Below are 24907 nucleotides of genomic sequence, written 5' to 3'. Positions count from 1 at the left end.
CCCCCAGCTGCCTCCTGGATACCGATTAATACTCCCCCAGCTGCCCCCTGGATACTGATTAATATTCCCCCAGCTAGTACTTGGGCATTTATTATTGCCCCAGATTCCCACAGGGCATGGCATGGGCCTTGTTCCCCACCCAGTTCCACGACCTCCACCTCCCCAGGACACACTGGGATTCAGGGTCCCCCAGGGGTGACCAGGCAGAAGCGGCTTTCGAATCCTGTTGATGAGAGACCAGGGTGGGCGTTGGGCAAGGATTTGTTTCTGGTCTCCCAGCACATTAGAACGGGATAATGGTCTAGACTCAGAGTCCTGGTGGAGGGGTGAAACCTCAAGTGAGGGGTCTGCAGAGTGTGAAGAGGACCCTGCAGGCGCAAGACCACTGTCCAAAGGGAGGGCAATAGCATTGGAAAGGAAAGACAGTTCTTCGGGCAGCACTTCTCCCCCATCGTCCTCGACTGCACCAGCCATCATTGACCAAAGATCCTCAGAGGGCCAGGAATCCACAGAGGGCAGAACCTCAGAACTTCCTGCAGGTTGGAAGCTGTCTGATGGAGAAGCATTGGTCTTCAGAGGAGCCCTTGCTAAATCGTTGGACCCAGGGTCTGGTTTGGACTGGGGATGTTCGGAGTTGGAGAGGCTGGCCAAGAAAGGTCGTCCGAGCAGAGGTGAGTTGGTCCCCAAGTCTTGGGGAACTTTCTCCTTCATTACACTGATGCTCCGGGCAAAGAGGCCTGAGGGAAAGGGAAGAGGAGGCCACCAATGGACGCATGTTTTGTCCCAGTGCCCTCACTTCCTGGATTCTCTGATTCCCTTCACTTCAAGTCTCTTCACTTCCCCTCTGTGAACTCTTACTTCCCCCAAGGACCCAAGTGTGCACCCTTCTGCCTTTACCCATTCCCTCACTCAATTCCGGTCCCCCTGAGGCCCCCAGTGCCTTCCTGCCCAAGAGTTGGACACAGCCTCCATACCTGGAAGATGAAGACAAACCAGGAGCAAGCCCAGAGGAGCCCAGCTCCGTGCCATGCAGCCCTGCATCTTGCTCAGCTCTAGCATCTCCCACAGCCCCAAGACATCCAGCCTTTATCCTGTTAGTGGGGCGGGGGACAGCAAAAACAGGCTGGGCCAGTGGTTGTGGAGACAATAAACTCTACATTCCACCCTCGTTCCTAATTCAGTCTGTGGCAACAGGTGCCATTTGAATGTCCCAGGGAAGCTGGGTGTTTGCCACCCTGGCTCCTTTCCTCAAGTTCCCCACCCCTTCCTGACCCAGGTGTCCTGGCTCACAGCTCATCATGGTTGCAGCCCTACCATTCTCTGGGTCCCTATGCCAAGCACACGAGGACCTTCACCCTTGGGATCCCCATCTCCATTGCTTTCTCAGCAATAGAAACATTTGGTTCTCATCTCTTTCTCTTTGGGATCCAGATCATTCTCTCCCAGCACCCCTTTCTCATGCACCCCCATAGCTCCTTTGCCTTGACCCCAACCTGCAGGAGGTTCTGGGTACATAAGTGGCCCCCATCTGAAGGGCTGCTCCTAGATGAGACTCTGTATTTAGGGAAATAGACCTGATTCCCATTCTTCAGAGATGATGGTGTATTAATGTCCCATGGCTGCTGTAACAAATTACCACAAACTTAATGGCTTACAACACAAATTTATTATCTTACAGTTTTGAAGAAAAGGAGTTAAAAATGAGTCTCACTGGTCTAAAATCAAGGTGTTAATAGGACTGTGTTCCTTTCTGAAGGCTCTAGGAGGGAACCCATTTCCTTTGGTTTTCCATCTTCTAGAGGCCCCCTACATTCCTTGGCTCACAGTCCCTTCCCCCATGTTCAAAGCCAGAAACAGCAGGATGTTCTCACATTGCATCACTCTGACCTCCTCTTCTCCTTCCCTCTTCCATTTTTAAAGACTCTTAGGATTGCACTGGGCCTACCCAAATAATCCAGGATAATCTCTTTATTTTAAGGTCAGCTGACTAACAACCTTAATTCCATCTGCAGCTTTGATTTCCCTTTGCCATGTAACCTAACATACTCACAGGGTCTAGGGATTAGGACATGGGCATCTTTGGTGGTGGTGGAGGCACCATTGTGTCTACCACAGGTGGTCAAATGTATCCACAGAATATAAGAAATACTGAAAGAGAGTAGATATTTCCAACTAACAATAGAGGAGGGCGTTTAAATGCTGTTGTCAAATGGCCATGAGTTGATCATTGTTAATTCTGGGCAATGGGAGCACAGGGATTCATCAACTGTTTTGTCTACTCTTAAATACGTTTGAAATTTGTACAATAAAAAGTGTTTAAATGCCTTTGTTCTCTCTGTTGCTTCCGGGACACACCCAGACCTAGGCTTCCCTGGTTGCATGAAGTCTAAATATTAGCTGTGAGATTCTACTGTTCCATCCTCATCCCCAGTCCCTTCTGGCTAGCTTTTAGAAGAGTGGAGTCCGTCTCCAGAACTGGCCAGTGGAGGGCAGTGGCCTTTTTGGGTGACATCCACCAGTTTTGCAAAAGCTTTTGACCTGGACCACACCAGAGGCTAGAGGAATTCCCACATCAGAGGCCGTACCCCTCCCCCGACAACACACACTGCAGTTATGGTCCATGGAGCCTCTGAGGGCCTCAGTTCCTGTCGCTGGCTGCAGTTCAGGGACTGGATGCCAGACCATGGGTGACTCAACAGTGACGACAGAAACAGAACTGTTCTGGAGCCCTCCTCTGTCTTCAGTCAACCCTGCTGGTTGGCGCAGCTGCCCCAGGTCATTTCTGATCAATGTAATACATTTCTGCTGGTTCGGGACTTGGAATTTCAACAATAGTCTTAAATTTGAGTCCAGGGGCTGGCCCCGTGGTCGAGTGGTTAAGTTCGCGCGCTCCGCTGCAGGCGGCCCAGTGTTTCGTTGGTTCGAATCCTGGGTGCGGACATGGCACTGCTCATCAGACCACGCTGAGGCAGCGTCCCACATGCCACAACTAGAAGAACCCACAACGAAGAATACACAACTATGTACTGGGGGGCTTTGGGGAGAAAAAAGGAAAAAATAAAATCTTTAAAAAAAAAAAAATTGAGTCCAGCTAACATCATCCCAGTAGGAGAGACTAGGTTAGATCCTAGGGTAGGGGTGAATTCCTTTGCAGCCAAGCAGAGGTTCTGAGAGGTGGCCTGTGCTTTGGGGTGAGGCTCTTCCTATAGGGACAAGCACAGCCCACTCTCCCCTCCTTGGAATCTGAACACATACTTGGCCTCAGCCTCTCCCCGCCTCTCTCTAGGACATAGTCTCATGGCCCTTACCACCCTCTCTGCTTTCTCTCTCTTCTCACATGGAGACCACCTCCACCTCGGCGCTCTCCCTCTCACCTCCCACAGCTCTCACTCTAGAACTGTAGCAGAGGCAGCAAGAGTGTGGAGGTGGAGAGGACACTGCTGACTCTGTTCTGCCATGGGCTGGGGCATTTTTATTTAGGCCAGTGAGTCACCATACCTGTCTGTAATCTCCGTCATGCTCCCACCCTCTCTTCACTCTCTCCACCCCCAGCTCCCAGAACAACGCCCACCTGGGCTCCTACTCAGTCACCAGGAGTCTGGTCTGGGTTGTTGCATTCCAGCCTTCCCAAGGTTCCAGTGTCCCAGAAACCCAAGGAAATCAACACTCAGGACTCCCAGAGAGGGTGGCGTCTAGAAGGTGAGGCAAACTAATGAATGGTAGAGGAGAAGAAGCCTGGGTGGGCAAAGGGAGGAAATAATTGGGGCTCTCTTTAGTGAGAGGGAAGGACCCCAGGGTGAATGGAGAGTGGAGAGAGAATGAATTTCCAGGAGCAATAAGAGAGGAAAAAAGTGGGAGGAAGGATCTGAGAGATCAAACAACCTCTGATTTCAGTTCAACAAATATTTATTGTTTTCCTCCCTTGTGGGAGAAGCTATAAGGTATAAGAGAAATATTGGGCAAACTTATGAATGAAAATGAGAGACACGGGACCTCTAGAGGCATAGGAGAGTACCCTCCAGGTCCTAAGAGGAGACCCAGGACTCCAAGAAGGCAAAAAGTCTACATCTAGTTCACACGGTTTATTGAGACATTTGTCCAGGATCCAGAGAGAGCAGGGAGCCTGCTCCAGTCTCTGCAGAGCCCTGGCATCTTCCTCACACAGGGAAGTATCTGAGCCTTGAGGGAAATGGCAGCCAAAAAGGGGGACTGACATGGAGACCTTGAGAGGCAAGGAGGAGTGCTGGGAACTCACAGAGGAATGTAGTGAGCTCTCTAATGGGGGATGGGAGAGGAATTAGGAGTGTGAGAACCCAATGGCATATTGTGCTGGTTGACCATATGGCAAAGAGGTCATTGTTTTCAGGTAATGGTTTGGGCTGTGCTTTATTTGGCAAAAGGGGAGAGAAGAGGATGACTTGTCGAGACATCAGAGTTACTCTGGGACATTTCAAGGGTTTCCAAGTCAAGAATCTTAATGGGCAGGGTTAGCCAAAGGACTGTACCATCTCAAAGAAATGGCAGAGGAAATTTTAGGGCATGGTTATCTGGCAGGGAGGGTACTGCAGTAGAATGGGAATCTAAGCAGTAGGAAAGAATGAGGAAAGGGATTTGGACTCTACAATTTGGGGAGATGAAGAAAGAAGAGGTGATAAGGGAGAGTCTGCCACATTGGAGCAATGGAGGAAGTAGAGGACCTCTCTTGGGAGGGAGGAGGGAAAATGAGCTAACCTCATGCCTGGGCCCCTGGACTTCTCTCAAGAGAGATGGTGTGTGCATCTGTGTGTATGCCTGCACATATACATAAGCAAAATCTGGCTTATGGTCTGTCAAGTAACTCTCCCTGAGGTAGGAAAACTTCAGGGTCAGCCAGCTGGGGCCCCAGAGGCTTCACATGAGCCAAGATGTCCCTGATGGAGCGGCAGGGGATCCTTCCAGAACTGCCGGAGCCACAGGGCTTGGCACCAGCTGAGGGATCAGGTTGGGGAGAGCCATTGGGACCCCCACTCAGTGTTGAGGAGGAGACAGAAATGCAAGGGTGACCAGAAGAGCTGGACTTGCTACCACAGGGCTGAAGGATGATTTTGCCACTGGATTGGGAGCTGGAGCTGCCGCTGAAGGAGCCAGTGCCAGGTGGGGAGCAGGGCCCCTGGGAAACACCGCCGCAGGGATGGGAGGATGAACCAGAACTGCTGGAAACGCTAGAACTGCTGTGGACTCCAGAACTGGAGAGGGAGCAGGGCCCCTTAGAGCCTTTAGAGCTGACTCCACAGGGCTGGACGCCACCAGAGCCCACGGGCTGGAACGCAATGGCCGAGGAAGCTCCTGACTGATAGATGTTGGAACTAGAGGAGCCACGGCTGGGGATGATGGGATTGCTGGAGAAGTATTTGCCCTCAGAGATGGGGGGCCCAGCTGCAAAGGAGGGGGCCCCTGGAGAGCCTCTGACAGGGTTATCTTTGGTGAAGTAGCCCACAGGGTAGATTTTACCCTTACTGTAGGTCATGCCTGGGACCAGATAACTGTCAGAGGAGCCACCCACCACCTCATAGCTGCCGTAGGATTTGTCTACAGAGGTGATGGGAGGACAGGGCTTGCCTGAAAGGCCACCATTGTTACAGGGAACACCTTGAACCACTCTGGGGCCACCAGAACCATGCTGCTCCACCACCACCACCACAGGCCTTTGACCTCCTGACACAGAGTGGGAGTTGGAGATGTAGGGGCCAGAGTTTGAGACGATGGGCCCCCCACTGCAGGGAGAGTCGGGGACGTCTGAACTACAAGGGCGCAGGTTGGAGTTGACCTTTTGGCCACCACTGTTGGATGTCCAGGAGGTTTGGGAAAAGGAAGAGCTTGAGCCTCTTCCAGACTGGGAAGAGCTTACTACCAAGCGGGAAGAACCACTGTTGATTGGTAGAGCTGAGCCAGACCCTGGCTGGGAGCTGATGCTGCCTGAAGAACCACCGTCAGTTGGTAGAGCTGAGCCAGACCCTGACTGGGAGCTGATGCTGCCTGATGGGGAGTTGATGCTTCCCGTTGGGGGCCTGATGCTGCCCGACTGGGAGGAGCTGGATGCACCCTGAAGACTAGAGCCAGAACTGGAGGAGTGGCTTGTCTGGGAATACCCTGTTCCTGGCTTAAGTAACGAAGATCCTGAAGAACCACCCTGGGCGACGCTGGATCCACTGGAGCCAACACTGGAGCCAACACCAGAGCCAACACCGGAGCCACCACTGGAGCCACCGGAGCCACCACTGGAGCCACCACTGGAGCCACTGGAACTGGAAACGGAACTGCCGGAACTGCTGGAGCCGCTGTGGCTACTGAAGCTACTGGAGCCATCCTTCCCAATGAGACAGGGGTCATTGGGGGAGGTGATACGAGTGGGGTCCTTACATGGGTCTGAGAAGGTCCCGATGCTCTTAGCCAAGGTCCCTGGGGAGGAAAGTCATGGTTAGGAGGGCACAGAGAGGCTTGGCTTTCTCCCTCCCCTTTCAGTCATCGTCCATTCTGATTTCTCCTGAGAGGAGCCCCTCGGGAGAGTCTGGAGTGGAAAAGGGAAGGAGATCTGGCTGTGTCTCTGAAGGAAAAGGAGACGACAGACTAAAGGCTGTCTCATTGTTCTTGGGGGAGTTGCAGGGCGGTGGGGGGGGGGGGGGAGCAAACATCTACCAGGGAAAAGAAAATGAGGCTCTGAAGTAGGAGAGCTCGAAGGGAGATAAGAGGGAAGGGAGAAGTGGCAGAAACAAATAGGTGTAAAAGAAAGGACCCCAGAGAGACAGAGAGCAGGAAGACTGAGACTCTGAGAGCTGGGGGCATAAGTCCCGAGGAAAGAAACCGCAGGTGAGACCAAGGGACCAAATGAAAGAAGACAAAACAACAGAGGACTGAGATGGAAGGGAAAATAGCAAAGGAGATGCTGAGAAAAGAGAAAGCAGTGGCAGAGGGACTGTGGTAAAGCGTAGGGTACTTGAGGACTAGGATTTGGTCACCAGCTTCCTTGTAGAGTCCAGGCTTGGGTGAAGGATGGAAATTTTGTTTCCAGTCTCAGTACTGCCCAAGCCAGGAAAGCTGGATGTGGGCCAGGATGTGGGGGCACTCACTGTTGCTTCAGAACTTGCTGGTACCAGTGTGACAGGACACCCCACCCTGAGCCACCCCTGCATTCCTGGCCCAGCCCAGGGACACCAGGATGAAACCCTCCTCCATGGCTCATGACCTTCATCAGCTTACCTCTCTCCCTGCCCAGCCATCACGCAAATGCCTGTCTGCCCCCACAGGCCCACATCTGACTGCTCCTGCCTTCACTTCCCTTCCTGATGTGGAACCTCTTCTTTCCTTAACTGGCCCTTTGCTCCCAACCCCAGGCTCACGCTGCCCCCATCCTTCCTCCACTCCCCACCTCTACCCCTTCACATCCCAAGTGGCATGGACAGAGCTGCGTACTTTATGCATTCAGAGAGGCTGAGTTTGTCCTGCCCTCCTCACAGCGTTACTGTGAGCACTGAATGTAATCGTCTATGTGGAGCCTGCTTTAAAAACACGTGAAGTGTCAGACATTATGATTTATTATTGCCCCTCTTCCCTGAACCCTCCACCAACAAGCAGCTCTCCAAATCTGTGATGCTTCCCTCTCTGCTCAAAAAGGAGTCCTCTGTGTCCCCTTCCACACCAAACCCAGCTCTGCCCGCAGCCCCTTCAGTCAGCTGCTCGCCTCCTCTGCTCCCCCAGGCGCCATGCAGCCTGCTCACGGAGCCAGGGAAGGTCACCGTAAATATCAAGTGGTCAATGGCACTGGCCCCAGAGTCCTCCCCGGCCTAGGGTTTGAATCCCATTTTACTGCTTTCTAATTTGTGATCTTGAGCCAGTTTCCTAACCTCTCTGAGCCTCAGCATCCCATTTGTGGAGTGCCAATAACAAATCTCCCATATGGTTCTTCTAGTGATCAAACTGTGAATGTATTTAAAGGGCTACAACAGTGTGTGGCACATAAAAAGAGCTCTCTAAATGGCAGCAATTATTATGGCCATTAAATATCCAGTCTTTATCTTCCAGTGCTCTAAGAATAATAATAGCAACAACCAACGTTTATATCACCCTGTGGAACTTCCAAAGCACTTGTCACATACATTATTTGAGACCCACAGGGAGACTAGAGCTAGCTGTTATCATTAACCCCATTCTAGAGTTTCAGAATATGAGGAAAGTTTAAGTAACTTGTCTGAAGTGACAAGGCAGTGAGGAGCAGCCCCTAGACCCAAAGGTCAGATTCCAGAACCCCTGCCCTTCCCCCCTTGCCAGGTCCTCTCCTGGACTCTCCCCACACGGGGTGTCCCTCCCAGGCATTGATCCCTCCAATCTTCCCTTACCTGGTATCTGAATCCCTCCTCTGCCCTCCCCACTCTCCATCACTCCCAGGGCCCCCAGCCTCCTACCTGGCAGGAGGAGACCAGCCAGCAGCAATGCCATCATCCTTTGCCCTCCCACACGCCCCATCCGGGGTGCCTGAGAAGAGCCCATCTTGGACTATGCGACCTTCTGACTGACAGCAGCTCATGGACACCTGGGGCCTTTATGCCAGGGCTGGACATTCTCTGGGCAGGAGTCACTGTGGGGAGGGGAGGAGAGGCGGAGAGGCAGGTGCCTGGGGGAAGTTGGTGTGGCTGAGAGGAGCTGAAGTAATCAGTTTGGGCATCTGCCTACTCAGCAGCAGAGGTGGCTGCAGTGTATTGTACCCGTGGCCATGGGGCCCTCACAATTCCTGCCACCTGACTGGCCTGTCCCTGGCTCTTCATTGCCTAACCTGGAACCATGTGCTCTGCCGCAATGGCTGCCCACTCTGGGGAGACCACTCTCATCACTGGACCCAGTCACCTGGCTCCTTCACTCTCCTGCCTTCCCCAGTATTGTCTGACGCCCCATCCTCCTTCCACTCACAGACTGGGCACTTCAACTTTCCCTGCTGCCCTGGGGTACCTGCTCCAGCCCCTAACCCCCACTGCGTGGTTAACCCCACCCGGATTCCCATCCACAGCCCCTGGCTCTGCCCCTTTCCTCAAGATTCATCACTTAGCCTCCACTTTCCTCCTCCAGATATAAGGACCTCCACCTACCCCCAGCATCTTGTACCCCCCTCCCATTGTCACTGCCCAAGTACCATGCCTGCCACATAACTATTTTGTCTTCTATCAATGAGTGAGCCTTTTCCCTCTCAGAAACTGGGAATTGGCACTCCAAACGCCAGCTCCCTGACCTCTCCCTTCTGGGGGGCTCCAGGGACAGCACGAAGGGTGCTGAATGCCAGGGCTTGGGCCTGGGGAGAGGCCTGGCCCGGGTACCCTTGTCATAGCTGGGCCTCAGTTACTCACAGGCCAGTCACAGCCCCTCTCCCATGGCTGGTGACCCTGACTCCAGTGGGTGAGCAAGAGGCTAGTAAGACTAATTGGGAAGGTGGTGGCCCTGCAGCCCATTAGCTGGCTGCCTGGCCTGGATGAGCGAACAGGAAGCAGGCAGCTCGTGTCCTGGTAGGATAAAGGAGGGCCGGGCAGGCTCCCGGGTCCCTGAAGGATGAAAGGCAGGCATGGAGGACCAGAGCCCTGAGACCTGCTAAGATGGGGCGGCTTCTCCTCCACTGCATTCCCTCCCTCCTGCTTCGACCCTGGTTCCACCCCAGCCAATTAATTGTTCACTAGTGTTGCTGAGAGTATCAGTATCGGAGGGAGGGGCCTGGGAGTCAGGGCAAGCTGCTCTCTTCTCCTCCCCTGGCCCACCCAGATCTCTTCATGCTCCCCCACACCAGGCTCTCATTTCCATAACCCCCAGTCTACTCACAAAGGCAGCCCTATCCTTGAACCCTTGCCTGGGCTATCCCCCACTCTGTCCTGCCCTGCCCCTAACTCCAGCCCAGCACTGTCCCTCAAACTGTCTGCGATGATGGAGATGCTCTGTGTCTGATGATAGACATGTTGTATTTCTGTGCTGTCCAATATGGTAGTCACCAGCCACATGTGGGGACTAAGCGTTCCAAATGGGGCTAGTATAATCAACAGCTGATGGAGGAACTGAATTTTTAATTTCACTTAATTCAAATGTAACTAGCCACATGCAGTCTAATCTAGTCCCTGACTTTCTGCCAGCTCTCAAAATGGGAGTGGGAAGGAAGAGGGGCTTGAGGAGGTAAGGGAAAGGGGCTAATGGGACAGCGAGGAGGTAAGGTAACAGGATAGCATCCCCTGGAGAGGATTGATGCAGGGAGGAGGTGGGGGGAGGGGGCGGGGAAACACTGGCTTTACAACAGGGATGACCTGGGTTCAGGTCTCAGCTAACCTCCCAGCTTTGGGCAGCTCACTGAACCTTTCTGAAATTCAGTGTCTTCATCTGGAAAATGAGGGTATTTTAAGTCATGCTTGCCTTGCAGGGTTTTTGTGAAGATCAAATGGGATATTATCAGAAGGATTAAAAGGGACAAGGGCTGTAGCCCTCCTGGCACAGATGCTCAGCCAATGGAGCATCCTGTCTGTGTCCTCCACTGGGGGAAAATAAACAGCATGGGCTCACCCTGCAGCCCCAGGCTCTCTCTCCAGCCCAGCTGAGCTGGGAGAGTCTCACTACCCTCTGCCCCCTACAGAGCAGCAGACATGCTGTACACAGGGCTGCTATTTAAAATAATGGTGCTCCTTCTGAACGGCACCTCTCTTCCCTCCCTAGACTCTCAGGTACCACTGGCTCCAAGCCCAGGAGGAGAAGGGGAAGGAGGGAGGGTTGCTGGGAGCAGGGAGGGGAGTGGCCACAACAGAGAGGTGCAAGGAGCCTTGTGGGTGGAGAGAAGGGCAGGAATGGTGGGGCCTGTGGGGTATTCTTTTCCAGCATAAACATAGGAAGTGACATTTTTTTGTCTCATTCCTCCCAAATGCTGTCAGACGTTGGCCAGGACAGGCAGGGCCGGAGGAGGCACAGTCTCTCTCGGCCTCTTGCCAGATCTCCAGCCACCCACACAACCTGGTGTATGGCTACTTTCCAACTCCGACTGCTGTCCTCCTGTCCACTCTGTCCACCCCATCCTACCACCCACATCTGCCCCGTCCCTCCACCGCCCGGCCCACATGTGGGCCCTCCTAGCTCCTCTCCGCTCTCCCTGTTTCTTACTGAGAGCCTAGCTGCTCACTGTGTTTTACTCCCTGGTGCTCACGTTAACCCTTCTCTCGGCTCAGCAGCAAATACCTAAGCTAATGGGGTCGAGGAGGGGAGGGAAGGGCTGAGTGCCTGGCCTAGGCCAGAGCCGCCTTCTAGGATGCTCACCATTTGGATGATGCCCTTGGTGGTACAGGTGTGTCTGCTGCATTCCCCAGCAAAAAAGTCTACCCCTAACCCCACCAGCAAGTGCCCTAGCCAATGGATGGACTCGGTGAGAGAGTGTGGGTGACACAGGGTAACCCCCTACCAGAGACAATCAAACTCAAAGCATGTGCCTTCCATAGGCAAGAGATCAGGGATCCTGCCTCGTATTTGTGAAGAAGCCAGTTCGCTTCCACCCCAGGTCCAGGCCACCCCAGGCTGCCCTGTGCTGGTGTGTTCTGCCCCCGGCAGTGGGTCAGCACACATGGTCCTTGCAAGGAGGAGGAAGACGGATTGTCCTTGCCCTCAAGGAGCTGCATCCAGCTGGGAACACACAGTGTAGACAGAAGGCTCGCGTGGAGAAAGGGGGCAGGCACTTGGCTTCCAGGAGGTGGCAGGACTTTCCCTGGGCCTTGAGGAATGAGGAGAAGAGCAGGGAGCCGGCAGCTCAGACCCAGGCACTGGCAGTGCTGAAAGTATTTGCAGAAGGAGCGGCTGGCTCGTGTTGGCGTGGGGAACGTTCATGCCAAGGAACAGTGGGCGGAGGAATGGAAAGGCTGCTTGGACCAGCACTGTAGGTGATCCCTAACACCAGGCTGAGGGAGGAACAGAGAGCGTGCTGGAGGGCGCAGGGAACAGCGGACTCTGAATGGGGAACAGCATGGTCAGAGAGCAGCTTGGGGGACAGAACCACCATTTCCCGATTGCCAGCTGTGGCCGGACGTCATCCCAAGGACTCCATACATGCTCGAGTGTTTAATCCTCATGACAGCCCCACGGGGTAAATGTTTTTTATCCCCCATTTCACATATGAGGAAACTGAGTTTAAACTATTTGCCCAAACCAGCTGGTAACAAGGAAAAGAGTGGAAAGGACTCAGACCCAGGCTTGTCCGACTTGAAAGCTCGCGTGGATCACATTACTCAATGCAGCCGACACCTGCCATAAACTGAGGGCCGTGGTCCCTGGACAGACTTCAGAGGTTCCTTAACCCCTGTAAGAATGTGTGTGAAATTCCTGTCTGTGTACATTTTTCTAGAGAGAGGAGTTTCCAGAATCCTGCTGACCCTCAAAATTTCTCCTCTGCATTTCATCCGGGGGCCTAAAGGTCAGAGGGGATGTTCTAGAACAAGCATTCACACAAGGGTCCTTGGTAGACCTGGGCTTAGGCTTGACAGAGGGAAAAGGGAGTGAAAAAAGTAGAAAGAGAAAAAGGCTGAAAGAGGAGCTTATTTTGTGGTGAGGAGAGGCCCCCCAGAGCCACTCTGGGGTCCAGGACCTGTGGGCGCCCCCTTCTCCGCACCTCTCTCTGCTCTGCTCCAGATGAGGCATCTGCCTCTCCTCCTTTCTCTTTCTCCATCACAATCCCTCCACCTGTGAGGACTCATCTCTCTAGCAACACAACATCCTCTGCTCCCTCATGCAAGGCTGGTGCTCCAGGCCATTCCCAGTAGGGTCTGCCTCCGAGTTGTTTTTCCTGCAGTGGGGATGGTGGCTCTGAGTCATCCACGCTCTCCACCTCGTCCCTCTCGTGACCAAGAATGTAGAGAGGAGGCATTTGTGTGTAGGTGTTCCTGCCCATCTGTGCTGGGTGGACCCTCCTTAGCCCAGGTGTGGCCATGTGATGGCTAAACTTCACTCAGCTTTAGTCTCTCCTCTGCCCGCCTCTTGGGAATGCCCTCCTCACTTCTGTGGTTTCTTCCCTGTGGTAGATGACCAGGGGCAGAATCCACGTTCCACCTAGCTTGACTCCTTTGCCCCTTTCTCAGAGAGACTCTGCCACATGTAACCTACGCGGCCCTCACACGACCTCAAAATGGGATGGAAACTATTGGCCCTGGACTGTGGGCTCCATGATGGTGGGCACAGCACATGTCTGTTCATTGAATTCCAAGCACTGAGTCATGGTAGGCACTTGGTGAAAAGAATGAATGAATGTGTCCAGGCCACTTTTCCCCTTTCTACCTTACTCTGGAACACATCCCTTTCCTCTCTGGTTTCTGTGCTCTCCACCCCTCCCAACCTCATCTACAACATGCAAAGCCCCCAGCAGGTGCTGGGTGGGATGCACGTATAGACAAGGCCTTGCCTCCAGGAGCATTCAGTCTAGCCGAGTGGGGGCAGCAGGATCAGGAACTTGGCTCTGACACAGAGACACTCACTCATGCTCTCTCGTGGGGCTGTCCCACCCACATTCCTCATGGGTGACTGTCTCCACGCTTCTCTCCACTGGAAGATCTCTTTTCTCTGAGGGATGCAGCACATTTCCATTAACAACACCAGAGTTCACATGGCCGTGATGAGGAAGTACTGGGATTTCCCCCTGGACAAGGCATTAATTCGATGCTGGGGGTGGGGTAGGACAGAGCTGTATTCTTTCAAAATTCCCTAGGTGATTCTTTTAGGGAATGCTGCCACCCCAGCATAGCATGTTGCCCCTGGCTGAGAATCACTGCTCTGGGTAGCGGTCCACACCCTGTCAAAATATATTTTACTTCCTCAGAATATATTCAAAGCTGTGGACTATATTCAGCTCTACCTCCTTCTTCTCCACTTGGCTCCCCGGTCCATCACTCTCCTCTAGGACTGACCTCCTGGAATGTGGCCTAGTCAGCCTCCACTTTTGCTCTACCCATAGCCTGTGCTCACCCTCTTAGCAGCCCTGCTGGCACTCTCCAAGGGACCTGGGGCACCGCATGGCACACATGGGAGTGAGGACCGGGTCAGAGCCAGTGGCATCCCCAGGCAGTGAATCCTGTAGAGGAAGAACTTGGCAGGTGGGGGCTCTGCCCACCAGGCTATCTGCCCCCTATTCTTTTCCCATCCCCCACTTTATGCAAGCAGCAGGGAGTCAGCTGAGTGATGGTCATGCTCTTGTGCCAAGACTTCACATCTCTGTTCAAGTCACACCTGACGTGGCCACCACCCCGCTTGTCTTGTGAGGAGGTGAATCCAGAGGCTGTGATTAGCTCTCAGAGTAACAATAATATTTTTCCTCTTCTCTGTTCTGTGGAGGGACTGCAGGGAAACCAGGGTTCATTGTCTGCTCGTTAGGCTCACCTATTAAACAGTCATTCTTTCCACTGTTGCTATTAACGCATTTTATTGTTACTGGTCACCAGAATTAGAGACCCAGCTTCCTTCCCGATCCGGAGGACGGAGGAGCAGGAGAGGTGAGAGGGAGGCGCCAGGGTGCAGTCGGAATGTGCTTTCGGGAGAGGCTGGAAGGACTTGTACCAGGAGAGACTTCTAGGCCGGGTGTGGCCCTCAGTTTCTGGGGGTGGGATCAGCGTGGGCCCACCTTCTCTCCTTCTGGCCAGTCTGAATCCCTCTGGCTGAGAGCTCCTTACCGGTGGGGAGCTTCTCCTCTCCCCCAGTGTGTCCCTGGCATCTGATGTAGCACCCACACAGAGGGGACCGGTAAACACAGAATCCTACTGGAGAGCCTGGCATCCTGTGTCCAGCCCTGTTTTCTTGGACCCAGGGACTAGAACCAGAGAGCAGCACTGACCCCCCGACCGTGTACGACAATCAGCTCGCCACAAACATCGGCGCATGCGGGATGTATCTTGATTCTCTCGGTGACCCTGGGAAACAGAAATTACTGTTTGTCTTTTGGAGCTGCAGATGCAAGTTCAGGGAGTTAAAACAAGGCCTACTACCAGCTGGGGACTTTACCTGGGATCCTGATGCTGCATTGTACATGCTGCGCCAAGCTGGGTTTTCCTCTTCTCCCTGGATATTCCCATAGCCTGGCTCACTGTCATTTCATTCAGTTCTTGTCATCTGCCAGCTCCTCAGAGGCCCTCCCTGACTTTTCTATTTAAAATCAACCCCCTCACTCCCACACACATGGACCATTACTCTCTACTTCCTTCCTCTGCTTTATTTTTCTTCATAGCACTTATCATGATATGACATCCTATTACATGTATCCCATATGCATCTGCTTATTGTTCACTTCCCCCACTAGAGGTAAGCCCTCCTCTCCTTGACTCACTGCTGTATCCACAGCTCTAGAGCATTGCCTGGCTCATAGAAGGAACTCAATAAATAATCAAGGAGAGAAAGAATAGATAGTAAATATGGGGACCACTTGGCCAAGTGGCTATGCTCGAATTTTCCTATGGGCCCTGGAGGCTGCCTCAACTTACTTCACGTGCCTGACTCACCTTAGACAGGTCACCTTGGCGACTAGCGGCACCTGACAGAGGCCTCGGGGAGTGGGTGATGTTAGAGGCAAAGAGCAAGGATTCTAGAGGGTAACACCTCAGAGGAGTCTCTAGGCCGCCCTCTGGTGGTGGAGCGTGGAACACACGTGCACCAGGAATTCAGGCTCTCAGCATTCAGTGGGAATACAGAGATTATTAAAGAAATCCCGTAAAGTTACATCCCAAAGTCTTACAGAGAATGGATGGCAGATTAGGGACAAGGACTTAGATCACAGGTGGATGCTCTCACCGTTATACGATCTTGTCTGCCCCATCACAGGAGCTGAGACTATGCTCCAAAAGGGAAGGCTAAGGGCTGATAGACACTTTGAGGATGTTAGGGAGAAAAAAAATCTTAGGAGGTGGATTTGGTTTAACTCAACAAGTCTTTTGAGCCAGTGCCAGGCAGCTGGTGAGCATTTAGTTAAAGATTAGAGGGAGAAAATGTATCGCAAGGGAGCTGATGTTTATACCAAGGCAAGTCTTCGGTCAAATGTATCTGAAACATGCAATTGACAGAGGAGTTAGGACCTCACTCCTTGCCTCCCACCTCAGGGTGTGCCCCTCTCTAATCAACTTTTATCTCATTTTGTTTCCTCCCTAGACACAGAGCTCCTGCAGGGCAGGGAGGACTGAGACTGCTTCTTGGGGTTGTCACCATCACCTGGCACCCCACACAGTTGATGCTCAATAAATGATTGCTGGATGGGCAAACAGATGAGCCAATGAGTGGTTTGGAGTGTCTCTGCCTAGAGAGCTTCAAAGAAGAGCAGACAACCATCTCTTCTGTCCAGTCCAAAGACATTATTCGCCTGCCCAACGGCTGAGGGCTGTGCCAATGTTTTCTCAAGGTAACTCAGCTTCTGTAATGAGATTATCACGCAATACAGGCTCTGGGTTCTTTTATTTCATTGGAAGCATTTATTGACTGCCTCCATGTCTGCAGTACTGAGCTATTGTTCTCTAAATCTGTGATCCTATTCTATTATTTAATTCTATGACTCCTTGTTGACACAAGGTGCAACAGTGTCCCCACTGCATTCACCCCTAGGTGAGGTCAGCCAAGGCAGGTGGGGAAGAATCCACATTGTCTAAACTGAATGGATAAGTTGGCACAATGGGTTCCCCTGTGTTAATACCATCCAGTCCCACTCAGTCTCCTCCCCAGCTAATAAACACAGCTTGTTTGAGTGCCGATACCTGCTGCCTATTAATAGGTATTAAAATCTCCAATTACCTTATGGCTCCCCCTTCTCTCTCCCACGCACCCACCCGTGTGTCAGACTGGGAAGAATTGGTTTGGAGCCAAGCAGTCCTGCATCCAGTCTTAACTTTGGCGCTCGTGTTATATGTTAGACCTCTCTCAGCAGTAGTTTCTCATCTGTGAAATGGAGCTAATCATTTGCTTGATTGAACACCTTCTGGGGCAGGTACTAGGACAGAAGTAAGACAGACGGGGCACAGTCCCTGCCCTCAAGAAGCTCATACTTTACAAGGGGAGAAAGACATGGAAACCAACGTAATGTTGTGGAAATTAAGTAAGACAGCATGATGTAAAGAGCCCTAGATCCTTGCCTGGGCCACATCTGGGACTCAGTTCCTTTCCCTCGCTTTCTCCTTTAAGGGTTTTGTTTGTTTTGTTCTGTTTTTGGTGAGGAAGATTGGCCCTGAGCTAACATCTGTGCCAATCTTCCTCTATTTTGTCTGTGGGGCACTGCCACAGCATGGCTTGATGAGTAGTGTGTAGGTCTGTGCTCGGGATCCCAACCTGTGAACCCCTGGTGGCCAAAGTGGAGTGTGTGAACTTAACCACTATGCCACTGGGCAGGCCCCAAGGGTATTTTTTCTCTTTCCATTCCCAATGAACTCCATCTCAGTGGCTTGGGAGGTTGCTGAGGGTCAATTTGAAGGGTCCAGACTTCCTTCTTCCCTTCCATCCCACACCTTTCTGCCACAGTACCCCCAGACATGTGTGTGTGCCTCCCCACCACTGGGCACAGTTCTATCAGAGGAGAAAGACTTTCAGACATGAGCTCCTGAGGCTGGCACCAACACTTGCCCTAATTTCCCCCAAACTACCTGTCCAACAATATCTCCCTCTCCTCCAGGTTATAAACCCTTCACTCTAACCATTGCAATCTACTCTCTGTTGCCCAAATTCACCATTCATTAATGAATTCAGCCATTCATAAAACACGATGTGATGGTAATTTTATGAAAGTCAGTTTGACTGGCCTAAGGAGTACCCAGGTAGCTGGTAAAATATTGTTTCTGGGTGTGTCTGCGTGGCTGTTGCTGGAAGAGATTAGCATTTGATTGGTAGACTGAGTAAAGAAGATCACCCGCACCAATGCAGGTGGGCGTCATCCTACCTGTGAGGGCTGAATAGTGCAAAAAGGTGGAGGAAGGGCGAATTTGCTCTCTCTTTGAGCTGGGACATCTCTCTTCTGCCCTTGGACTTCGACATTGGTGCTCCTGGTTCTCTGTCCTTTGGACTCACATTGGCACTTACACCATCAGCCCCTCATTCTTGGGCCTTTGAACTTGTCCTGGGACCTATGCCATCGGCTCCTTTAGTTCTCAGGCCTTCAGGCTCCGAATAAATTACTCCACTGACTTTCCTGGGTCTCCAGCTTACACGTGGCAGATTGTGGGAATTCCCAGCCTCCACAATCTCGAGAGCCAATTCCCACAAGAAATCCCCATATGTATATTCTACTGGTTGTTTCTGTGGAGAACCCTGACTAGTACAACACAGTAAGTGTCCAGGAAGGCCCAAGCACTGTATTGTGTGTCAGGGCTACACAGATGAATAAAAAGATGGGATAATGTAGTGGTTAAAATCAGAGACATTGGAGACCCGAGATCAAACCCCAGTTTTGCCGTCTGTCCCTGTGTGCCCTTGCATGAGTCATTGTACCTCTCTTCAGTGAGGCTTTGTTTTTCTCCTCTGAGAAAAGGTGATAATAATGGGGTTATTGTGCAAACTAAGTGAGAGCTTAATCTTAGCATTGGGCAACACTGCCCATACAGCGCGTGCGCAGTAAAAACTGGCTGCAATGGCCTGCAGCAAACCACACTCTGTGTCTGAGGTCGGATTCCACAAAAGCAGATGCTGAGACAGAGATTCAGGTAAACGGGATTTATTGTAAAGTGATGAGGGTGGGGAGGAGGGAACGGGGGCAGGAGAAGTGGGACCTGGAAGGGAAGGAGGGCAAACAAGTGTGTGGAACCAAGCTGACTTGTGGAGGGCAACTTGGGCTCAGAGGACAGGAGTAGTGATGCCCCCGTCTTTGTCAGTCACCCATTAAGGGCTGGGGGAGTGGGAGGTGGGGGAGTGACGACTAGGGGAACACTGCCAGGTGCTTCCAGCATTTCCTGCACCTGGCAACGTCCGGTCAGCCCCAGGCACCAGTGGGCTGTTGGGAGAGCACCCTGGGAGTCAGTAGGCACAAAAATGGTGAAGGGGTCCGAGGAGAAATGTGCAGAACAATTGCTGTCCCCAAGAGGCTTGGGGTCTAGGAGTGGAGGACAGACCGTAATAAATCACTGCCATGTGAGTTTTGTTGAGGAGCAGCAGCACCGCAAGACGCGTTGGCGGGGGCAGGAGGTGGAGGTGCGGGTGGGGAGCGGCGCCTGGAGAGGCGTCACTGAAGGGCAATACATCTGGTTGGGGAGAGGAAGGCCATTCCAGGCAGCGGGATCATTACACACAGAGGCAGAGGCCTGCAGCGGCGACCACCACCGACGGACCGGTGGTAAAAGGAGTGGGCGCGGGAGCTGCAGAGCCCTGCGAGCCAGCCCCGGCAGCTTCTGCGCCTGCGCCTTCGCGTGACGCCCCGGCTCCGCCCCTTCCTGGCACGTCCCCGCGGCGCGACCCGCCCCGGGCCCTCCTCCAGGAAGTCTACCCTGACTGTTGCAGCTCGCTGTGACTCTCTTCTTAACTCATGGCGTTTACTGCCAAGGTTATTACTTTGGTGCTTCCTCGTGTAATTAAGTTTGCATGTAAATCCTGTCTCCGCTGGCCTAATTTTAAGCTTCCTGAGAGTAAGAAGTGTGTATTTTTATTCTTCATAGTCTCCCATGGCCCCTGGCGTTGGTGGACGTACTAAGGGTATAAGATACTGACTGACTGAATGGTGAATCTAGTCACTTTGGGGCCTATTAAATTCTACTAGGCTCACCCCTACAATTCTTATGTGCTCTAAGATTATTTCTAAAATCTAAACCTAGGGGGTTTTTTCCAAGCTGGTCACGTATAGGTTCTGATCGGAGTTACCACGTAAAAAACTGGGTCTTAAGGGTGAATTTTAAGGTCACACACCCTCAATTTCTTTTCGCCCCTCTCCAGCCCCCACCCTGGTCAGCCACTTGATTGACATTAGGCCACTGGGCTCTCTGGACTCCTGCCCTTCCAACTTTCCTGCTCAAATACTCCCTTAAAGAATTGTGAAAAACTATGTACCCCTTACACATTTTTAAGTCAACAGCTAACATTTTTAGTCATAAGTTTAAATATCGCAAAGGGTATACTTTCCAGAGAATTGTAAATACTTGCATATTAAAAGTCACATCAGTCTTTTAAACGTGGCAGATGGAACATAATACCATAGCACTTTCCTATCCATTAAGACCATTTTAATAAGTGAACAAGCCCTCAACCAGTCAGTGAATTTACCTTTCTTTTTCTTTTTAGTTCCCTTTTCCATTCCACTTTCCATATAGAGTTTTATCCTAATATTTTTTCATTGTATCGCTTTTTTTGTATTTTATTGTATTTTTTGAAAAGTCTTTTATAGTATATCTTTATAACAAAAACATCCTACATAAATTGAAATTTAGTTCTGGTGACCATGAGACTCTTAAGCGTTAAAAAGTTATTCTGCAGTGGGTTTATAATTACAATTATTACAACTCACAATTGATCAAAACTACAAATATTGATGATGATTAAATGGAAAGGTAAACTTTTATTGAAAATGCATTTTTTTTCCCTGCTTTTTCTCCCCAAATCCCCCCAGTACATAGTTGTATATTTTAGTTGTGTGTCCCTCTAGCTGTGGCATGTGGGACGCCACCTCATCGTGGCCTGACGAGCAGTGCCGTGTCTGCGCCCAGGATCTGAACCAGTGAAACCCTGGGCCGCCAAAGAGGAGCACGTGAACTTAACCACTGGGCCACAGGGCCGGCCCCAGAAAATGCATCTTTTAAGGAGATAGAAAGGGCAGATTTTTATTTCCCATTGACTCTTGTTTGGCATCTCCAGGAAGAGCATGTTGGTCCGGTTCAGGGTGGGCAAGAGAGCTTGGTCTTTCTCTGCTAGTGGGAGAAGGGTGGTGTGTTAAGGAGGCAGGTGGAAAAGGAGAAGATGGTTCTCAGGGAGATTCATTTTAGTAAGGGACATGTGTACTTCTGGAAATTGATCCTCTTAAAACTTGGTCCTGCCCACATGGCCCTGGGAAAGTTTTCATGTTCAGGCAGGGCTATGCAAACCAGAAGCTTTTTTTTAATATATATTTTTTTAAAGATTAACACCTGGGCTAACCTCTGTTGCCAATCTTTTTTTTCCTTCTTCTTCTCCCCAAAGACCCCCAGTACATAGTTGTATATGCTAGTTGTGAGTGCCTCTGGCTCTGCTATGTGGGACACCTTCTCAACATAGCTTGATGAGTGGTGGCATGTCTGCGCCCAGGATCTGAACCAGCAAAGCCCTGGGCTGCCAAAGCGGAGCACACAAACTTAACCACTTGGCCACAGGGCCGGCCCCCAGAAGCTTTTAAAGAGAGACTTAACTTGGTTTCTCATTCTTCAAAATAGGGGTCCCAGAATGGGAGAAATGTGAGTCTGAATGTCCTTGTAACTCTGATGGTTACATTTCCAACCCTCCTCCTGCTGGGCTCCACATCCTTATGCATGAGGGCAAGACAGGAACTCACATTACTTCCAGATCTCTGTAGGTTTGTGGTTCTGAGGAGAGTATCCAAATATTGAAAGAATATTGGCAAAGAATCAGCCTAGATTCAAAATTAAGAAAACGTGGTTTTTATTTTTCCATTTCTTGGACCCACCATCACTGTCTCCTGATAGTTCCCACTGCAGACCACCAGGTGGCAGCAGAGAACACGAGGTAGGGGTGTGTGCTTCGGCTGTCAGAGCGAAAAGGAGGGGAAATGTAGGGGCTGAATGTGGATCTCGAGGGATCCATATGGATCCATAGGGAGTACGGATCTCAGAAAACATTGGGAATGACACCTTCAGGGTTCAGAATAAAACTGAAGGAATGAGGAAGGGAATAAGGAGTTAGGCTAAACTGGGGAGAAGAGAAGAGGGCACTCTGTCTGGAGGCCCAGGACGCCTCTGGGGGATCGCGTTATCTGTACTCTTCCCGGGGTGGGTCAAGGTCTGGCTCCTCCTGAGATCTGTGGTCCACCTCAGGGGCAGGCGGCCAGGGGTTTTCTGGAGGCTGGGGTCCTGCCGGCCAGGGGTCGTCAGGCCGGGGAGGTTGAGGGGGATCGGTTGTGGGGGGCTCAGGAGGCCAGACTCCAGATGCAGGCAGGTCTCTCCAGGGACGATTAGGGCCTGGAGGTGGAGGGTCCTCAAAGACAGGGGGTACCCCTGGCCAGGGGTCACCAGGGATTGGGGGGCCCCGAGGCAATGGTGGGGAGCCCTCCTCCTCTCGGGCCTCTGTGTGTGGGGGAGAGGGGTGGTCTCCGCTGCCCGAGATGCCTATAAAGGAGGAAGGAGAAAGGTAAAAGGTGATGAAGGCCAGATCCCCACCCCCCAACCCCAGTTACAGGCCCTGGGGGCCTGTATTCCCAGTGAGCTGATCCCACAGACCTCAAAAGTAACTCTCAAAGAGTTCTCCACACATTTGCAAAATACCAATGTGCTCTTAAAATGACGTGAAAACTCTGTCCTGAACCATTAACTTGACCAACGTTAAACTGACCAGACCCTCCAGATCAGCTCCATCCAGCCCTGGTTGGGACAACCCGCTGGCATGGCCCTATGCTGGTCTGCAGCCCCAAAGTGGTCTACTCCCTTGGCCCCATGTGACACCCAGACCCCACCCCTATAATGACCTCTACCCTCCTTAACACAGACTTCAGCTGAATGCTTGCCTCACATCTGAATTCTGATCTAAACTGCCACATGGAACTACACCTGAACAAGCAAAACATTTACTCCGAGCTGAATGCACCTTCTCGCATCACCTGCATCCCCCAACTCTTCCCCTTATGAATTCTCAGAATATCCTCCATCCCTGTGCACCCAACTCACCCTTTGCTTCTTAGTGGTCACCTTCACCTCATCTTGACCATCCCCCATCACCCCAAATGGCACTCCTAGCCTCCATTCCAAGCTCACCTCCGGCATACAGGCAAAGGACCAGGATCCCCAGTAGCTTCCAGTTGAGCATCATGGCTATCTCCTGAACCCCCAAAGTCGGGGGTGGGATGAGTCTGGGTGCCTGTGAACCCCAAGAGGCTTTATAGGAGAGGAGGGAGAGGAGGAGGCCCGTCTCTGGGGAGGGGCCAGCCCAGTGACACAAGGAATCCCATCAGAACCTAACTGGTCAGACCTGTTTGGAAGGCCACGGCTGGTGTGTAACCTCTGAGGCTGGCGTCCCTCATTTCAGCCCCCCAGCTCAGGACCCAGCCACCCCGGCTCTATCAGTGACCTAGCCCTTGGTCACCCCACCCTTGTTTTCACATCCTCCTCCATACACACCCTGCAGGAATCGATACCCATGCATCAGCTCCGTAATCACAGGGACTTCCACCTTTCATTGCTCGAAGCCGTTGGAAGCCAAGGAATGGGAGCAAGGCATGCGTGGGGAAGCAGTGTAATTACACGGGCCAGGAGGCAGGACGCCGGCAGGAGGGAGGGGAGAATTGCGCCCTTTGAACACCTGGGATGTAACTAGGACAGTCTCACTAGTCCACTGAGCGCCCCCCACCCCTCCACCCTACTTTGAACCCTCCCCATCAGGGCTCAGTTCTTTCCCTGCAACTTCTGCTCTTCTCAGGACCCAGGCATGCTGCTCCCCAGCACGTCCCTTCTTTAGGCACACAGGGGGCCTCCCAAGCAGTGACATCTGAGGAGTTTCATCAGGAGCCACCTGGGGTGACTGCAGGTAAGGAAGGAATTATGAGGACATCCTGATTCCTTCTCCCCACCCCTGAGCTCACTCCATGTCACGGCCCGGAGGCCCAGGAAGAAGCTGCCTCAGCTCTCTGTCATCTCAGCCTCTTCCTCTTCCCTCTGGAATCCTCCTCGCTGCCCCTCTGGCCCCCTCCCCTGGTCCTTGACGCCAGTGCTCTGTGCCCACCCCCTCCCTCCATCCTTTAGGTCTCAGTCTGTCTTGTCAGTCTCTCAGGGACCCCTGGAGAACAACTTCAGGATGGGCTCCTCTGCCTGGAGGTCTAATGAGCCTCTCAGACGTAATGTGTCCAAAACAGAACTCACTTCCTTCCCAAGTTGTTTCCCAAGGTGAGGGACACCCCTCTCCCTCTGTGGCTCAGTGCAGCGTTCATTCCTCTCCTCCCCTGTGCCACCCCACCCCATCCTGGAGCGCCCCATCCTGGAGCGCCATCCCTGCCCAGCCTCCCGCAATGCCATCCTAACTGGTCTCCCTGCTCCCACTCTGCATCCCTCCCCTACACCCAAACACAGCCTCCACAGCCAGCCAAGGGGTCTCTTAAAAATGTAAATCCAATTGTGTGGCTGCTTCCCAGTTTAAAAAATACTCCAAGGGGGTTCTAGTGACTTAGAAGAAAACCCAAACCCTGCCAGGTCCGGGCGTCTCCCTGCAGCACCCTCCATCACTCTCCCTCCTGCCCTCTGCAGGAACTCTTCTCCCAGGGGGTCACACAGCTTGCTCCTCTCTCCACTCAGATCTCAGCACAACGTCCCCTCCTCAGAGGCCTTTCCTGTCCCCTCATCTAATGCCGCCCCGACAGAGTCAGTTTCTATCTCATCATTGTAATTTGCTTTCTCTTCATAGCACTTGTTATTGTCTGAAATGCTCTTGTTCGTTCATTTAGGTACTTGTCCATCATCTGTCTCTTCCACTAGGATGGACATGCCATGGGAGCAGGGACCTGTCTGTCGGCTGCCACTGTAGCCCTGACCTAGGACACTGCCTGGCTGTGAGAGTCCCGTTGAATGAGTAAATGTTTTATCTTCCTCTGCACTGGCACTGGAAGATCATCTTCCAGAGGTAAAGAGATTTAAAACAAAAGTTGAAAATAAAGAAAACCTGGAGCTTCTCAAAAAAACTTCCCAAGCAGCCTAGGAAAGGGGTTTTTGAAAGAGGTACCATCTAGAGAAAGAGCTGTGTATGGGACCACTTCTCA

The 24907-nt window shown here is 52.2% G+C and overlaps 3 protein-coding genes and 1 long non-coding RNA gene across 6 annotated transcripts in view; 1 reads left to right on the top strand and 3 right to left on the bottom strand.

Annotated features, from left to right (window-relative positions):
* C15H6orf15 (chromosome 15 C6orf15 homolog) overlaps positions 1 to 1331 on the bottom strand; it is a 1690-nt gene extending 359 nt beyond the window's left edge. The window contains exons 1-2 of the mRNA XM_046640407.1: positions 975 to 1331; positions 12 to 737 (exon numbers count right to left, since the gene is read on the bottom strand). Of these exons, the coding sequence (XP_046496363.1) occupies positions 12 to 737; positions 975 to 1059 (811 nt within the window). The 5' untranslated portion in view covers positions 1060 to 1331. The remainder of the gene's footprint in view (positions 1 to 11; positions 738 to 974) is intronic.
* Positions 1332 to 3021: 1690 nt separating this feature from the next.
* LOC124226205 (uncharacterized) lies at positions 3022 to 24877 on the top strand. Of its 2 annotated transcripts, XR_006885248.1 has the most exons (4): positions 3022 to 3699; positions 16153 to 16399; positions 23578 to 23685; positions 24596 to 24877. It is a non-coding gene; the product is annotated as an uncharacterized LOC124226205 (long non-coding RNA). The 2 variants fall into 2 exon arrangements; XR_006885247.1 differs by lacking the exons at positions 3022 to 3699; positions 16153 to 16399 and adding an exon at positions 18593 to 18680.
* On the bottom strand, positions 4068 to 8570 carry CDSN (corneodesmosin). 2 transcript variants are annotated; one of them, XM_046639151.1, is made up of 3 exons: positions 8439 to 8570; positions 6016 to 6438; positions 4068 to 5955 (listed from the first exon to the last, which is right to left on the bottom strand). In XM_046639151.1, exons 1-3 carry the CDS (start codon positions 8521 to 8523, stop codon positions 4820 to 4822), a joined length of 1644 nt encoding a protein of 547 aa, XP_046495107.1. In that variant the 5' UTR covers positions 8524 to 8570; the 3' UTR covers positions 4068 to 4819. The 2 variants fall into 2 exon arrangements, with proteins under 2 accessions (XP_046495107.1, XP_046495106.1); XM_046639150.1 differs by having other exon boundaries at positions 4068 to 6438.
* On the bottom strand, positions 21575 to 23024 carry PSORS1C2 (psoriasis susceptibility 1 candidate 2). Its single transcript, XM_046639152.1, has 2 exons — positions 22917 to 23024; positions 21575 to 22274 (listed from the first exon to the last, which is right to left on the bottom strand). The coding sequence occupies exons 1-2, from the start codon at positions 22969 to 22971 to the stop codon at positions 21919 to 21921; spliced, it is 411 nt and encodes a 136-aa protein (XP_046495108.1). The 5' UTR covers positions 22972 to 23024; the 3' UTR covers positions 21575 to 21918.
* Positions 24878 to 24907: the final 30 nt, after the last annotated feature.

The sequence above is a fragment of the Equus quagga genome, chromosome 15 (genome assembly GCF_021613505.1).
Source record: "Equus quagga isolate Etosha38 chromosome 15, UCLA_HA_Equagga_1.0, whole genome shotgun sequence".
Taxonomy (NCBI): Eukaryota; Metazoa; Chordata; class Mammalia; order Perissodactyla; family Equidae; genus Equus; species Equus quagga.
The sequence above is the reverse complement of the archived record's forward strand: the minus strand, read 5'-3'. Positions and strand labels throughout refer to the sequence as shown.

Coding starts and splice junctions, on each gene's coding strand:
- PSORS1C2 (XM_046639152.1), bottom strand. CDS start 22,971: ATGATGCTCAACTGGAAGCTACTGGGGATCCTGGTCCTTTGCCTGTAT. Junction 22,275..22,916: donor CCTTTGCCTGTATGCCGGAG/GTGAGCTTGGAA, acceptor CCTCCTTTATAG/GCATCTCGGGCAGCGGAGAC.
- CDSN (XM_046639150.1), bottom strand. CDS start 8,523: ATGGGCTCTTCTCAGGCACCCCGGATGGGGCGTGTGGGAGGGCAAAGG. Junction 6,439..8,438: donor GGCTGGTCTCCTCCTGCCAG/GTAGGAGGCTGG, acceptor TTTCCTCCCCAG/GGACCTTGGCTAAGAGCATC.